Below are 17,082 nucleotides of genomic sequence, written 5' to 3'. Positions count from 1 at the left end.
CTCTCTCTCTCTCTCTCTCTCTCTCTCTCTCTCTCTCTCTGCCTCTGCGTGTGCCTCTGCCTCTGCCTCTGCCTCTGCCTGTTCTCTCTCTCTCTCTCTCTCTCTCTCTCTCTCTCTCTCTCTCTCTCTCTCTGTGCCTGCTGCCTATGGATCAGATATAAAATTCAGCTACCGTTCCTGTCTGTCTGCTTCCTGCCATGATCACTAATCCTCTAAACTGTAAGCCACCCACCCCCAATTAAATGTTTTCTTTTATAAGAGCTGCCGTGGTCATGGTGTCTCTTCACAGCAACAGGACAGTGACTAGACAACCTCAGGCAAGCAAAACAAATGCTCCACTATCAAGCTACATTCCTGGCCTTACGTCAATCAAGCAATCTATCAACTAACCAATTAATTAATTAATTAACTAACGCATAGCATGCTTGTGGAGATCAGAGGGCAACTCCCTCGAGTCTCTCCTCTACCTTGTTGAGACAGATCCTCTTGTTTCCTTTCCTGCTTTGACACTCCAGGTTGGCCGGCCCACAGGCTTCCAGCCTACTTCCTGGTCTCTGCCCCCCACCTGGACAAAGCAGTGGGATTGCAGATGTGCACCACTGTGTTTGTCACTGGTTTGGGAGGATTGGGGGATCAAGTGTGGATTTTCAGGCTTGAGTGACTGGCATTTTACTCACTGAGCCGTCTGCCGTGACCCCAACATATCTAATGTTTAAAGGTACCTCCCACCCATTTTGGTACCATTGAAGGGTGCGGATAGGCAGTAAATAAGTAGATGGATGGCGTTCTAACACCAGCCTTCATCAGAGGGATGCAAGAGACAGTGAAAAATGACCTCATACAGGCATTACTGAAGATATGGACAAACTAGAGGTTTCTTCTGTCATGGATAATGAGAGAAAGTGGTACAGCCACTTTGTCAGGCCTTATCAGTCAGTGTGACTCTCAAACACACTTGAGAGAAAGGAACGACTCTTGTCCACACACAAATGTGTGTGCTAATGTGCTTATCAGTGGTTTTTTAAATTTTATCTATCTATCTATCTGTCTGTCTGTCTGTCTATCTATCTATCTATCTATCTATCTATCTATCTATCTATCTATCTTTTCACCTTACATCCTGATTGCAGTTCCCATTTCCCAATCCCCCCTCATTCACCTCTGAGAAGGGGGAGGTCCCTTCTGGGGAACCAACCCACCCTGGCACCTCAAGTCACTTCAGGACTAGGAGCATCCTCGCCCACTGAGGCCAGACAAGGCAGCCCAGTTAGGGGCTCAAGATCCACAGGCAGGCAGCAGAGCCAGGATAAGCCCCTGCTCCAGTTGTTGGGGGACATACATGTAGACCAGGCTGCACATCTGCTCCATATGGATGGGAGTCGGGATAGGGAGCTAGGTCCAGCCCTGCATGCTCTTTGGTTGGTGGTTCAGTCTCTGTGAGCCCCCAAGGGTCCAGGTTAGCTGCCTTTCTTGTCTCTTATGGAGTCCCCATCTCCTCTGGGACCCACAGTCCTTCCCTCAGCTCTTCCACAAGACTTCCCGGGCTTCGTCTAACGTTTGGCTGTGGGTCTCTGCCTCTGTTTCCGGTCAGCTACTGAGGGGAGCCTCTCAGAGGACAGTCAGGCTAGGCTCCTGTCTGTGAATCCAGGCCGACAGACACAAACATAGCCTGAGGCTCCAAGGAAGTTGAAGGAGGAGGGCAGGCCTGCAGTGTGTCCCTGTAGATCCCCTGAGGACGGCTCCTTCCTAGCAGTGTTAATCACAGTCGAAAGTGCAAACAGCCCTGTCTGTCTGTCTGCCTGCCTGCCTGTCTGTCTGTCTATATCTATTTATTGTTTATGGTGCTATGGATCAACCCCAGGGCCTCACATATTCTGGACAAGCAAGCATTTTACCACTGAGCTACATCACCAACCTTTGGCTTTTAAAAATATAATTAATAATAATGATGATGATGATGATGATGATGATGATAACCCAAACTTTTTTTTAATAGATAGTATTATTTACACCACCCCCTTTTGAGACAAGTTTTTACTGTGTAGCCCAGGTTAGCCTCAAACTCTTAATCTTCTTGTCTTAGCCTAAGCACTAGGATCGCAGGCATGCACCGCCACACTTGGCTTGGACCATCCATACACCTTGAATGGATGGTTTGTTTGTTATATGACCCAGATTGCAGGTTGTATGGGGGGTAATTCTTTTCAGGGTGGGTGCCACCAGGCTAATATTGATAGTCATTGGGACAGGGACAGGGCTACTGGGACTTAGGGAGGCAAGGGTGGCTGTCACTCCTGGCCTGGTGACACAGGCTGCAACGTGGATGAACCCCGGGGACATTACACTAAGTGAAAGGTGCCAGCCACCGAGAGACAATGCATGCCGGATTCCACCTAGATGAAATGTCCACATCTCTCGGAGAAGAGAGTGGGGGTTGCTAGCGGACGGGAGGGAATGAGGAATTGCTGCTTAATGGTTACCAAGTCATGTTGAGGTGATATACAAGTTCCTCGGAGCTAGTGACAGGAGCTGCTTAACTTTGCAAATGTCCTTAGTGTCACCAAGCTGTGCACTCAGCAAAGTGGCTCTAGTGTTAAGTTTCTCATTTTGTTTATCTTACAATAGCAATGAAAACGCAATCCAAAGAGTGACTGGAGCTTTGGGCAAGCGGTGATTGGCATCTGAGCCAACATGGAAGGAACCCGGGGCATAGGATGAACCTCGGCATAGGCCTCTCCAGTGCTGGAATTCTGTCCAAGCTCGGTGTGGTGGCACATACCTTTAATCCCTGTAATTAGGAAGCTCAGGCCGGAGGCTCGGGAGATGGAGGTCGTCTTCTGCTACACAGTGATGTTGAGGCTAGCCCACATCTTCAACAAAATAAAAAGCTAGTGTTGTGTGGTCTTTATTTATGGGTAGCAAGGCAGAAGGTGGGATGGAGCTTTGTGCCGTATTTAATGCCTCTTCCTCCCCGGTGTGGGACCAGAGTTCCAGCAGGTGCTGTATGGCATGGGGCACGGGGCTGGTGGGTGCTGTGCGGCGCGGGGGGGGGGNGGGGGAGCAGACAGGGCCAGATCGAGAGAGCAGGGTTCTGCCGGTGTCCTGTGCACACTTGAATCTGACATCTGTTTTCTCCCTCGTCAGAAAAGGGGGATTTCATAGCCCTGGATCTCGGCGGGTCTTCCTTTCGAATCCTGCGGGTGCAGGTGAACCATGAGAAGAGCCAGAACGTCAGCATGGAGTCCGAGGTGTACGACACCCCAGAGAACATCGTGCACGGCAGTGGAAGCCAGGTGGGCCCCTGTCCTCCTCCTCCTGTTCCAGCCAGCCAGAATCCCTTAGAGTACCCTCGAGGCCGGCCGGGTTTCTGGAAGCTGCCATCCTGGGCCCCTCCTGGACTCTACTGGAGGTCTGACATAGAGCCTCAGTTATCCGGGACCCCCCGGTGGAGGGATGAGGCAGCCGTAGGGGGCTGGGTGGTGCCTGAAGAGGCACCGAGCACCCGGTGAAACTAGGGGCCTTTGAGTGGGTAAAGGCTGTGGGGAGGAGGCCCTGCGGCATTGTTGCAAGCGTTTTGTTCCCAAAGGATCCTGGGTTGCGTCCAGGGCACAGGTTTGGCCCACCCTTTGGGTAGAAAGGTTCTTCTCTCAGGCCACTGGCTTCTGCACCCACTCACTGGAGGCCTGGGCCTGAGGAGTGGCTCTTTCGGCTTGGGAGACCGGGACTCTGTACTCTGATAGAATGGTGAGCACATGCCCTCAGCATAGCAACCAGAGGCTGCAGACTTTGCTTTTGAAGTGACGCTTCCTCCTGGAGTTCATACCCAAAGCTTCCCCTCCTGCCACCAGCCCTTGAGGAGGGCCGCCCTTCCTGACCAAAGGACATGAGCATACCTGCAGAGGGTCTGTTTTGTGATGTGCGGTGGGGTCCCTATCTCCCCAGGACCCTGGGGCTAAGCTTTAGCCAGTATCCTCGGGTTTTTATTTTATATGTGGATCCCCTGAGATTATAACATGGGGGGGGGGCTCTATTCCTCTTATGGATGAACATATGAGCTTGGACTCCTCCCAGACTCCACGTGAGGGCTATTGTCTTCATACAATTGAGAGCTTGCCAGATTTCTGCTGGGGAAGGTGTGTATTCATGGTGAGGTTCCTCAAGTTCTCCAAAGAAAGCCATGGTTTTGGGGTGGACTGAGGCGAGGCCCAGGGTCCTTCTCTATAGGATTAGACCTGGTACCTAAGTCACTGTGGATGAGGGTTGGAGCCCCCTCGCCTAGATAAGAGCAACTCCTGGCCTTGAACTCCGATCCTTGGATTCAGAGTTTTCTGGAGCCCGTCACAGTGAGCATGGAAAGAAGCCCTGCATCTAGGGTGGGCAAACCGCCTTACAGCTAACCACAGAGGCAGGCAAACCGCTCATTGGATAGTCATGTTTCTATCACTAGGCATCAGAGTCCCTTCGCCCCCAATGCTGCTGCAGCGGGGAGGGAGCGCTCCCACCCATGTCCCCATTGCCCACTGCCTGGCTTCTTCATGCAAGTGGCCAGCAGCCAGCTTGGCAGACCCTGTTCCATGTAACAAGTACTGGCTTATCGCTGTTCCTTGCGGTTGGTCTTTGAGTTGAGCCACCGCTGAGACTGTCACTGTGCAGACATTCCTTGTGTCCCTTGGCTTGGCCTTTTAGGTGCAGGACTTCTTTGGGATGGGGTCCTCCATCCCAGGGTACCCTTCTTATCCCCAGGATCATTTTGCTTCCACCCTCACCCCCTATACTCTGTTTGTTCCCTTGCTCCTTCTAAGGCATCCAAGAAGACGGTGATTGTTGTGATGTGGTAATGTCTGTTCTGTGTAATAGCCTGATGTATAAGCGCTTTATATTCAGTGACCCAGTGACCCATTTAATCACTGTGGCAACCCTATGGAGTTTTACCATGTCCATCTTACACACGGAACAGCTGTTTAGTAGCTGTCAAATTTGAGATTTCTGAGGTTGTCTCACTAGAAATTACAGTTTCCGATACTAGAAGCNCCCCCCCCCCCATTTACTTATTTATTTTGAAACAAGGTTTTACTGTATAGCCCTGGCTGTCCTGGAACTCACTTTGTAGATCAGGCTGGCCTCAGACTTGTAGAGATTCCCCACTGCCTCTGCTTCTCACTGCTGAGGTTAAAGGTGTGAATCACTACATCCAGCAAACAATTTTTAAAGTGTGTATGTGTGGCTTGTGTGAGTATATACCACGTGTGTGTATAGGTGCCCTAAGAGGCCAGAAGAAGGCACTGGATCCCCTGGATTTGGGGTTTTGAGTCTCCTGATATAGGTGCCGCCAACCAAACTTGGGTTCTTTGGAAGAGCAGCGAGTGTTCTTAACCTTTGAGCCTCTCCCCTTTCTTAGGTTTTTGGTGCTGAGAAAAACGTGGAGGCTGTGGACAGGAGCTTAGATCAGGGTGTGAGGGGAGCGGGGTAGGAGTATGGACACCGAGGGAGCTAGAACGTCTCCACAGCATTCTAGAGTTAGCAGTCAGCTGGTATCAAGTGGCCCTGAGCTCTCTGACCAACCTCTTCCACGGTGACCCAGGTCCTCATGTTACCCACAGAGCTGCTCAGGACTCCTAGCTCATAAACAATGAAGTCTTAAGGGCCTGGATTTTATGGGATCCTCACCCTTCGTGATGTGTGGGTGTTTAAAAGCGGATCCTAAACCTGTCTCCTGAAATACTGTTAAACATAAAGATGCAATGATGCTATCCGAGTTCATCCTGCAGCCCCCCCCCTCAGTCTCTCTCTTTCTCCCCTCTCCACCACATGGTATCTCAGACGTCTCCTACAATTTTAAGCTTTATGGTTTCAGAAGCTGCACGCGACACTGTTAAAACAGGGATCGCGTGACCAGGGAGACAGCTCAGCAAGAGTTGTCCTTACTGCACAAACATGAGGACCAGAGTTCAAATCCCTGCACTCACATAAAAAGTTAGGTAGCTGCCCAAATGGCTGTAACCCCAATACTGTCAGATAACAGAGACAGGGGGATGGTCTGAGCTTGCTGGTCACCAGCCAGCTCCAGTTTCAGTGAGAAGCCTTGTCTCTGGGAAGTAAAGCGGAGAACGATAGAGGGGAACACTTGATATTTTCCTCTGGCCTTGTTTATGAGCATCAGGACACACACACTGATACACATGTGCACATACACCTTATGTACATCTCTCTCACACACGCACACACACACACACACACACACCACTTAGTTTTGAAGATTTTAAATACTACTTAAAGCTTTTTGGGGGGTGGAAGTTCTTTCGGTCATTATTTGCCCTGCTTGTCAGAGGGAGTGTGTGTGTGTGTGTGTGTGTGTGTGTTTGTAGTATATGTGTATTGTACAAGTTATGTGGGTGCTCATACACACACATGCACGAGAGCACAGCAAAGAGGTCAGAGGTTGATGTCAGGTGATCTTTCTCTAATACTCTCTGCGTTATTTGACTGAGGCAGATCTATCATTGAACCCGAAGTTCACTGACTGGCTGGCCAGTGAGCTGCCCCGGTCTCTTCTCTTCCCCCCCAGCACCAGGGCTGCCGTCTGCTACCTTGGCTGGCTGTGCGTGTGTCAGGATCCGAACTCAGGTCCCCACGCTTGCATGGAAGGCCCTTTACCAACTTAGCCATCTCCCCTTTAAAAAAAATGATTTTGTGTGTGTGTGTGGGGGGTGCACACATGCCACAGTGTGCAAATGTGGAGTTCAGAGGACAACTTGGGAGAGTTGGGTCTTCCCTTCCACTGTGTAGGTTCCAAGCGTTGAACTCAAGGCTGTCAGGCTCGGTGGGAAGCACTTAAGCCACTCAGCCATCTCATTTGGTCCTAAAGTGTTTCCTTTGATATTGATTTATTTATTTTAGCTCAGGCTGGCCTGGAACTTGCTGTATAGCCCAGTCTGGTCTCAACTGCACCATCCTGCTCTTGCCTTCAGAGTGTGAGGTTATATGCATGGGTCATTACATCTAGCTTCTGTGTCTATTCGAAAATAATGAGCAGCTGGGCGTGGTGACGCACACCTTTAATCCCAGCACTCGGGAGGCAGAGGCAGGCAGATTTCTGAGTTCAAGGCCAGCCTGGTCTACAAAGTGAGTTCCAGGACAACCAGGGCTATGCAGAGAAACCCTGTCTCGAAAAACCAAAAAAAAAAAAAAAAGTAATAAGCATGTTGTGCCAAAGGTGTTGAGGATTCATTCATTCATTCATTCATTCATTCATTTTGTGGTACTGGTATTGAATTCCAGGCATTGAGGATGTTAGACAAGCACTCCACCACTGAGCTACAAACCAAGCTCATTTCTTACATCTTATTTTAGAAGACAGGGCCTCTCTAAGATGCCCAGGCTGGCCTGGAACTCACTGTAGCTCAGGTTAGCCTGGAACTCTGGAACCTCCTCCCTCAGCCTCTCGAGCACGAAGACTGTAGGTGTGTGTATAAGTACCCCCAGGGCAGCCTGGCCTGTTCAGCCACCGCGGGGAGATGCGTTTGGCTCAGTTTCGGGTGCTGGCTCTGGGTTCCTGGCATGGCTGGATTGCCATTTCAGGCCTCACACCCTGCCCTTCCTGTGTGGCCGCTCTCCCCTCCCCCTCCGTCTGCTCCCTTACAGCAGGAGTGCCCGGAGCCCGAGCTGCAGATGGCATAGAAGGCTCAGGGACTGTCTTAGTAATGGGGTTTGTATCAGTCTCAAGTAGGTCACAGGAAGCTTAGCCTGGTTTCTCCAGGGACAGTGGTCACGTGTCCCTTTAGTCAGAGATACTGCTGCAGCGTAGCCTGAGTAATGGTGACTCAGGACCGAGGCGCCACAGACTGGGTGTCCCCCCACCCCTCCAACCCCAGCAGTGAGTCAGGTCCCCTCGAAAGCTGGCTCAAGGTGACTATGGCTTGGCACTTTGGCACCGTTCTCTGTGTTTTAGAAGGCACGAGACTGTCCTCAGCGTACACTCGGAATCCAGGGAGCCCGGCTTCCGTGTTCTTTCCGGTGGATTCTTGCAGTGTGTGTATACCTCAGGAGTCAGAGCAGCAAGCTTGCACGGCAATGCCGGAAGTACGCTGTGGGATATTCATAGCATGGCATATTCATGCAGTAGTACAGTGTTGAACACGGGACTGTCCTTAAAGACACCGGGGGTGATGACTCATCACAGACAGCAGAGAGCACAGCCAGCTCCATTTCCACTTATCCCCACGAGTGTCCGAAGTCACGGTGCCAGGACTGACCCCAGATCCGTGAAGGTAGCTTCTGGGGTTTTCTTATTATTAAGACAGGGCTTTCACTCTGTAGCCCAGCTTGGCCATGAGCTCAGGGCAATCCACCTGCCTCAGACTCCCAAGTGCAGGAACGTCTAGCCGTGAGCCGATGTGTCTAGCCTTGGATCATCTCTAGACTGCCATGTGGGTTTTGATAGTGTTATACTTCTCTGGGGGTCTTTTCCTGGGGAACCAGACAGGAGTGTTGTAGTTAGATGGGTGCTGTATCATGAGCCATGCCTGGAGCCCCGCTTGTGCTTCTTGACGTGGGTGTTGGCAGGTGCAGAACCATGTGACCCCCACACCTAGGATCTGTGAATTTTTAGGGGTCGTTTATCTTGTTTTCAGTAGGTAAAGCAAAGCACAACGCTCTGGTGGTCTAGCCATGGAGCTGCCCGAGGATTTCCTAGGATTTCCTGGGTCATCGCTGGGAATGACCGGGTCACCCCTCTTGGATATCTGAGAGAGGGCCAAGGTGTCATGGAAGACTCTCTGAGTTTCTGAGTTTCCCTCCATGCCTGGATGACCCGTGCCGTGACCTCTGAGGGCTCGGTTCCTTTGGAGGGCTGGAGGTGTCCCGTGAGAGCTTGGATGAGCTGCCACACGTGCACAGCGTGATCCAAAGCGGGAGCACCCTCCCCCAGCCCCAACCTGACGTCCCTCCCTTCTCTCTACCTTCTAGCTTTTTGATCACGTCGCTGAATGCCTCGGAGACTTCATGGAGAAAAGGAAGATCAAGGACAAGAAATTACCCGTGGGATTCACGTTCTCCTTCCCCTGCCGACAATCCAAAATAGACGAGGTAGGGAAGCCTGGGAGACGATGGGCTTCGGAAGATGCTCTGCCGTCTCCCCTTGCTCACGGGTGACCCCCTGCCTCTTAGTCTTGGAATCATTTGTCAAAGTGAACCTGAAGTTGTGGTGCCAAGTTTCTTCTTCCCCTTCCGTTCGTCTACCACGCCCAGCCCCTGACCTCTTTTGAGGCAGGATCTGATTGTAGCCCAGGATACTCCCTGGATGGTAGCCTAGGATGACTTTGAACTCAAAGCCCCTCCCTTTTCCTTCACAGCGCTGGGATTACAGATGTGCACACTGGACAAGCACTCTGCTGGCTGAGCTGTGTCCCCAGCCTATCGCTTTGCTATTTTTTTTTTCTATTACTTTAGTTGATGGTGTATTTTTAGAGCCCCATTCCTTGTAGCTCCCAGGTAGAAGGAGCCATTGATGAAGCTCTCATAAATGAGCAAGGAAAGGGAGGTAGATGAGGCCTAACGGCTGTGGGAGAAGTGGGGACATTCTTCACTGAGGTGCGTGTTTACCTGTAAGCCCCAGGGTGACCTGGAGTCTGGGCAGGTGCCACGGTACCTCAGGAATCAGGCTGTCTTCTGCCTCAAAAGAAGCCTTGGGTTCACTTGCTAAGCTCCCCAGTGACTGACGAGTCACCCCATCTTTCTCATTTGCCGTTTCGCTCATCCGCGCATCTGTTGAGAAAGGATGAGTCCAGCTCCGCTATGTGGTGCACCTGCATCAGCGGCAAAGCCGTGGAATAGATACAGTGTTCCTTTTCTGTATGGAGAGACAGAACACCCACCACCTCCACACACCCATACTGCACTCCCCACCCCTGTCACACACACACCTGTGGGTAAACAAACCCCAGGAATACTAATAGTAAACACCGAGGGCCCGGCCAGCCCCAGGCTGTGCCTCCATATTCCCTTCACAGCTAACACCCAGGCTGATATGAGTCTCACTTCCAGATGGAGGGACTGAGGCCGTCCTGCCGTCCAGGAGACAGCAGGGTGTGTGTTAGTTAGCACACTCTTCCACTTTACTGCAGGACCTTTGTTGATAGGGTCCACGCCGCCGCCACCACCACCACCACTACCGCTGCTGCTGTCTCCCTTGATGCTGTCAGCCACACGTTTGCTTGACTTGCGGAATCAACAGGAAGGGTTTGGAGAGCCCAGTAGATCAAGCCCCTCGTTTTTAGAATGGAGAGTCGAGGCCTCCATGGGATGACAGATTATTCGTGAGAGAACCCGGGGCACTGATCCCCGTCTCATCTCACGTGTTAGGCCCTCTCCTTTGAGTACCTCTAAGGTGTTTCTCTCCCAGCCTTTCTCCTTCGGGAACTTGGGTAGTCCGAGCTAGACGCCCGAGTTATCCAGCACTTAGATACCTTCAAGATGTCCAGGGGAGTTGGTCCCCTAGAGTACCTCTTGCAGCCCTTCCTGAATGCCTGCCATTGTATTGTGGTAGTGTGGAAGAAAGGCCCCAAGTCCCCAGAAGATACCTAAAACTGTAGATCATGCTGAACTGTGTATTTTATGTTTTTTCCTATATGTTCACACCCCTGATAAAGTTCAGTTAGTACATGATTCTGACAGTCGAAGCTTCAGGTAGCCCGGGCTGGGGGAGAAGCTGTCACCACATCCTTCACCTTCAGGACAGGGATGATGGGATTATACACTGGACTCTGTCTTAGTTAGGGTTTTCCTGCTGTGAACAGACACCATGACCAATGCAAGTCTTACAAGAACAACATTTAATTGGGGCTGGCTTACGGGTTGAGAGGTTCAGTCTATTATCATCAAGGAGGGAGCATGGCAGCATCCAGGAGGAGCTGAGAGTTCTACTTCATCTGAAGGCTGCTAGCAGAAGACTGGCTTCCAGGCAGCTAGGATGAGGGTCTTAAAGCCCATACCCACAGTGACACACCTACTTCAACAGGGCCACACCTTCTAAGAGTGCCATTCCCTAAGTCAAGCATCTACAAACCATCACATACATTAAGCAAAATAAGATGTCAATAACCATAACTAATGGTGGATCAATTCTAACTGTTTACTGTAATAAGAGTTATGTGAATATATGTTCTGAAAATACCAAATTGCTGGGCTGGGATGTGACTTCGTTCGCTGCTTGCACAAAGATCTCCAGTACTATGTACCCCGGGTATGATGATGCACACTTGTAACCCAGTACACGGGAGGTGGAGGCAGGAGAATCAAACTTAAGGTCATCCTCAGCTACAGAACAAGTTCAAAACCAAAGTTAGTCACTCGAGACCCTGTCTCAAAGTCAGTTACTCTTTGAGACGTGGCAGATGATCTAGGATCCGAGATGGCGGCTAAGTGAGCAACAAGTGACAAGTGTTTAACCGGCACTGGACCAGGCCCTGAGGGATATGCATGGCCTGGCCTCCCGAATCTAGACCAACTCCACTATTCTCCGTGTATACTATGCCCCTCAGTGGAATGAGATAGCCCCCCACCAGGAAGTGGGCAGAAGCCTGGAGGAAGGACTGGCCACTCAAGTCCCTGTTCTTCCCACAGTGCCACATTTGATTGTCTCGCTGGGGGATGGAGGGGAAGAAAGCAATGTCCAGGGACGTTTCCAAAGCAGGCCTTAGTCACAGTTGCTCCAGCGTGAAGAAGGATCGAAGGCTCAACAAGGGTTCAGACCCTCCTGAACAGTGTGCACATCTCTCAGACTGAGGCCAGGCCCCTCATCTTTGTATTAACCCTCCAGAGACTGGCAGGGCCTGACATCCATCATCCCCAACCTGCTGTGTCTATGGCAACCTTCCTGACTGAGAAAAGAGCAAGCCACGTACAGCTGTTTGTCATCTTTTTTTTTTTTTTTTTTTTTTTTTTTTAAGGCCATGTGCAAGATCAAAGTAATACAAAATGTAATGTCCAATCTAAGTCCGGACCTATGCACCATCCCCCAGGGATTTAGGCTTGTCAGCATCTCTCCTTGGCTGCTCTCCCAGAGGACCGGGGTTCAATTCCCAGCACTCACATGACAGCTCACAACTGACTGGAACTCCATTTCCAGGGGATCGATCCTACATTCTCACACAGACGTACATGCAGGCAAAACCACCAATGAACATAAAAAATAATAAATCATTAAAAAAAAAAAAACTTTCCTCAGGGAAACCCATTAAGTGGGATAGACAGACAGATCCGGCTCTATCTCCATTGTGACCTGGTAAAGGCCATTTGTCACAGAGGGTGTCTGCTTTGTCCCTAAATTCACTGCCTTCAATTCACTTTTCCATTCTCTTTCCGTAGGCTGTACTGATCACGTGGACAAAGCGGTTCAAAGCCAGTGGCGTGGAAGGGGCAGATGTGGTCAAGCTGCTGAATAAAGCCATTAAGAAGCGAGGGGTAATTTCTCTTGGGTTGTGCATAGTCCGGTATTGGGAGGAATCTCCATCTTAAAATGGTTTAAGGTTCATGTTGTCAGGTGTGAGGGGCACGGAACAAGAATCCTAGCCCAGGGAGAAGGTCAGATGTGAGTTCTCGGAAGTGCCACCAAAAGATAGCTAGTCTGCAGCAGAGACCATCCCCACAGTGTTAGAGCTGCCTTCTGCATGCCCCCGGAGCTGCCTTGCGCATGCGCATGCGATTCTTAGGCGCTCCTTTGGAAGCTTGCCCAGGAATGTAGCTCCATGAGTAAAATCCACTCCCTGAAGAATCCTAAGCCAGATAATTAAGGGGACCTTGCCGTTTCCATAATGTAATCACTGCTGTCTAATCCAATTAATTGAGTCCTGGCCGCAGTGAAGCCGAGTCGCCACCCATCAGCATGGTTGCCGTGTGAGAATTGGAGCTTGCCTGGTTAGGATTTCCGCGCCCATGTGGGAGCTGATGGTGACATTCTCTTCCTTTATCGGCTCCCAGGACTATGACGCCAACATTGTAGCTGTGGTGAATGACACAGTGGGGACCATGATGACCTGCGGCTACGACGACCAACAGTGTGAAGTTGGCCTGATCATTGGTAGGGTGTCCCGCCACCCGGTCCAGCCCCGAGCTTCTTGCTTTGCTCAGCCTGTAAGGCGCCCTTCCTTGCCTCGTGGGGTTACAGCTTCCCACATTGTCTCTCCCAGGTACTGGCACCAATGCTTGCTACATGGAGGAACTGCGACACATCGACCTGGTGGAAGGCGATGAGGGGAGGATGTGTATTAACACGGAATGGGGAGCCTTTGGGGACGATGGGTCCCTGGAAGACATCCGAACTGAGTTTGACAGAGAGTTAGACCGGGGATCCCTCAACCCTGGGAAACAGCTGTGAGTTAACGTTCTCTTCTGGCTACACTTCTGATTTAGGAGGCATTGAGCGAAAGACTGGGCCAGAAAACCAGGTAGCCACAAGCGCTGTCACCCATCAGTTCCCCCCCCACCCCACCCCCCACTGGGTGGAACCCAGGCTCTCAGCAGTGCTAGGCAAATACTCTACCACCGAGCCACATCTCCAGCCTTTAAAATGCTTTTATTTTGAAACAAGAGTCTTACTAAGTCGTGTAGGTTGGTCTTGAACTTACGCTCCTTCAGTCTCTACCTCCTGGGTAGCTGAGGTAACAGGCCTGCCCTGCCCTACTTCAGATGTGCGTGAGTGGACTGTGCTTCTCGCTTGGTCAGACGCAGGGCTGTGAAGTTCATGCCATCAAAGGCAAGATGCCTTAGCGGGATAAAGGCTCTTAGCGTGTAAGCCCAGCAGCCCTGGAACCCACATTCAGGTAGCAAGGTGGAAGACTTCTGTTTTCTGAGACACATACACAATAATAATAGTATTAATAGTAATGGCAGTAGTAGCGGCATAATGATAATAAGATTTTTTAAAATTTAGGGACGAGCAATGGCTATCTGGTCAAGTGCACTGACTGCTCTTCCAGAGGACCTGGTTTCGATTCCCAACTCCCACGTAGCAGCTCACAACCATCCATAGCTCTAGCTCTGGGTGGGTCTGACTCCATTTTTCTGACCTCCACAGGCACTAAGCACAACTCAGTGCACAGATATACAGTCGGGCAAAACCCCCGTAAGTGTACATTAATATAATAATTAAAGCTCTTGAATAACATTCTCTCTGCTTAATCACCATTCGATTGGGATGCAACTCAGTTGGCAGAGCTACCTGCCAGGCATGTCCGAGGCGCCGTCCCTCACATGGGTGCAGTGATCAGTGATACTGTATTCCCATCATCAGTAGGTGATAGGAGAGGGTCAGAAGTTCAAGGTCATCCTGTGCTCTATAGCATCTTTAAGGACAGCCTAGGCTATGTGAGACCTCATCTCAAATGCATAAACGATTAGCTTAGGAGGCGCCAGATGCGGGCAATTGTCTTAACCACTCAGTAGCCAGATTGCACGGTCACGTGCCCTCTGTAGAACCCTGAAGGAAGGCCCTGTCTTAACTGTCACCCAGATGAGAAGACTCGGGGGCAATGGTAACAGAAGTGATGTGAGCCAGGCAGCCAGGCCCTGCTTGCCTTCTGCCAGCTTGGGGCTTCCAGCCTAGACTCCACAGGGCGCTTACGACAGGAGCCTGAGCAGTAGCCGAACAGCCAGGCCACAGATGGTGCTTTCGGGCCAGGGAGCATCCACTCTCTGGATCTGAGTGAGCCTGCCTGGGCTAGTCAGGAACAGGAACAATAAAGGCTGTGTTTGAAAGCAGGCTTGTGCTGTGCTGACAGGCCAGGGCTGGACGCTCCGGGGCCGGTAGCATCTTTGGCTTGCTGGATGGCTCTGCCTGGAACACGTTGTTTTGCTGTGTCACTGCCAGCTCTGGGAGTGCCAGCTAACCAGCCACTCTCAAGAGGAGGCCTCCGGTCTGCATTGCTTAGGGGTTCCTTCCGGTCCCTGATCAGCCAGACTCTGAATCTGACTCAACTATGGCATGAGGCCCCAAGGAGCCCCTGAGCTGAGTCTTCTGCCTGCCATGGGTTAATCTCCATCCACAGGCTCCCCTCCAGTGTTTGGACCTAGAGAGGTGGCTTCAGATATGGAGTCACACCTCAGACTACATTCACTGTGCGATTGACCCATCCCTGAATTCGTCCAGAACACGGGGTGTGTGTGTGTGTGTGTGTGTGAGCTGATTTGTCTTCATTTACTCAGAGCCTACCCCTGGGCATCAGGGTGAGGCTGGAGATGCAGCAGAGTTGGTCCAGCGTCTGCCTAGCATGCACAGAGCTCTGAGTTGGAACCCCAGTACTGTAGAAGCCAGACCTCATAGCACACAACTCTAATCCCAGCCCTCAGAAAGCAGAGACAGGAGAATCAGAGACTCATGGTCATTCGTCCTCTGCTCTGTATCAAATTTAAGAACAGCCGGGCTTTGTGGGAATTTGTCTCAGAAAAGAAAGGAAACAAGAAAGCCACAAAAGCCAAACCCATCAGACGTAGAGACAAGTTGGTTGTATTAGCTCTGACCTAGTTACCAGCTCCAGATCCCATCTTCTGCACCTCTGCAGTGAAGATCTAGAGCTCCAGAGCTGAAGGGACTGAGATTCAAACCCAGATCCACTGTTGATGTTCTTCCCTGAGTGGGTGATTTGACCTCTCGGAGCTGTAGCTTCCTCCAGGGAGAATGGTCTCTAGGTCCCCTGCCGATGGCGGGCCAATGCACTGAGGTCCTTACTCCTGACACCTCTCATCTCTGTCTTCGTCATCTCTGTCGTCTTCGTCATCTCTGTCTTCATCATCTCTGTCTTCTTCATCTCTGTCTTCTTCATCATCGCCAGCCGCCAAGGCCATGACCCACACTTGTACAGGGACAGGATAGATGGCTCAGTAGCTAAGAGAGTACACTGCTTTTACAGAGGTTCCGAGTTCAGGTCCCAGAACCCACGTCAGGTAGCTTGCAACCGTCCTTCATGGTCACATATGCTCTGGCGCACAGACAACGCACAAGACATAATTAATAATTTCTAAATATTTATCTTAGTCAAAAAAAAAAACCAATATACAAATATCCCCCTTCTCCCATAGAGAACAGCTTTGCCCATCTTCCAAAAGAGGACATTTCCCTCCTGTGAGCTGCCTACTTCCTGGCTACCTCTATCCCTCCATCCCTGATGGGTCTATGATGGACAGATAGGAATGGCAGCCCTGTGTCATTCAGTCACGTGGCGCACACCTTTAATCCCAGCACTTGGGAGGCAAAGGCAGGAGGATTTCTGAGTTTGAGGCCAGCCTGGTCTACAGAGTGAGTTCCAGGACAACCAGGGCTACACAGAGAAACCCTGTCTAAAAAACAAACAAACAAACAAAAAAGAAAGATGACCCTTTACACTTGTCGCCCCTAATCTAAATCCTAACATTTTCTGGCTTCCAGGCAGCCTTCCTTGCATGCCCCTGCCCTTCAGTGTCCTCCTGGGTAGCCGCTCTGTTCAGAACGTGGAGACTTGGAGCTTGAGAGACAGACACAGCGGGGTGGGGGTGGAGTCCCCTCTGTTCTTCTGCTGTCCCCTCCTTGGATGCTGACACTGATCCCTGTGGCATTCGCTCCTGCAGGTTCGAGAAGATGGTGAGTGGCATGTACATGGGGGAGCTGGTCCGGCTGATCCTGGTGAAGATGGCCAAGGAAAGCCTCTTATTTGAAGGGCGCATTACTCCGGAGCTGCTCACGAGGGGCAAGTTCACCACTAGCGACGTGTCCGCCATTGAAACGTAGGTACCGTCCAGGGGCTTGGAAGGGGGGCAGAGGCCTGTTATCTCTTGAGACTTAAACCCAGAGGTCGGGGGTTGGGGGGACTTCTCTTCACGCGCCAGGCCGCCTGGGCCCTTCAGGCCCTCAGATGACCACTCCAGCTGGTCTCCCTGCCCACACTTTCTGGTACAGTCATTAAGAACAGCCTAGGGCTCTAAAGAGATGGCCTAGCACGTTCAGCCCCCAGCACGCACATGGCAGCTCACAGTAATCTGTCTTTATTTCCAGGGGACTGGCACTCTCCCCTGGCCGCCGGTGGTACCAGGCATACATGTGGCGCACACAAGACA

At 51.2% G+C, this 17,082-nt stretch overlaps 1 protein-coding gene across 1 annotated transcript in view; it reads left to right on the top strand.

The window, feature by feature from the left end:
- Positions 1-17,082, top strand: part of Hk1 (hexokinase 1) — a 70,329-nt gene that overhangs the window by 30,613 nt on the left and 22,634 nt on the right. The window contains exons 3-8 of the mRNA XM_021205486.2: positions 3,145-3,293; positions 8,965-9,084; positions 12,364-12,459; positions 12,976-13,075; positions 13,185-13,368; positions 16,597-16,752. Of these exons, the coding sequence (XP_021061145.1) occupies positions 3,145-3,293; positions 8,965-9,084; positions 12,364-12,459; positions 12,976-13,075; positions 13,185-13,368; positions 16,597-16,752 (805 nt within the window). The remainder of the gene's footprint in view (positions 1-3,144; positions 3,294-8,964; positions 9,085-12,363; positions 12,460-12,975; positions 13,076-13,184; positions 13,369-16,596; positions 16,753-17,082) is intronic.

Source organism: Mus pahari, chromosome 9, assembly GCF_900095145.1.
Source record: "Mus pahari chromosome 9, PAHARI_EIJ_v1.1, whole genome shotgun sequence".
NCBI classification, from domain to species: Eukaryota; Metazoa; Chordata; class Mammalia; order Rodentia; family Muridae; genus Mus; species Mus pahari.
The sequence above is the reverse complement of the archived record's forward strand: the minus strand, read 5'-3'. Positions and strand labels throughout refer to the sequence as shown.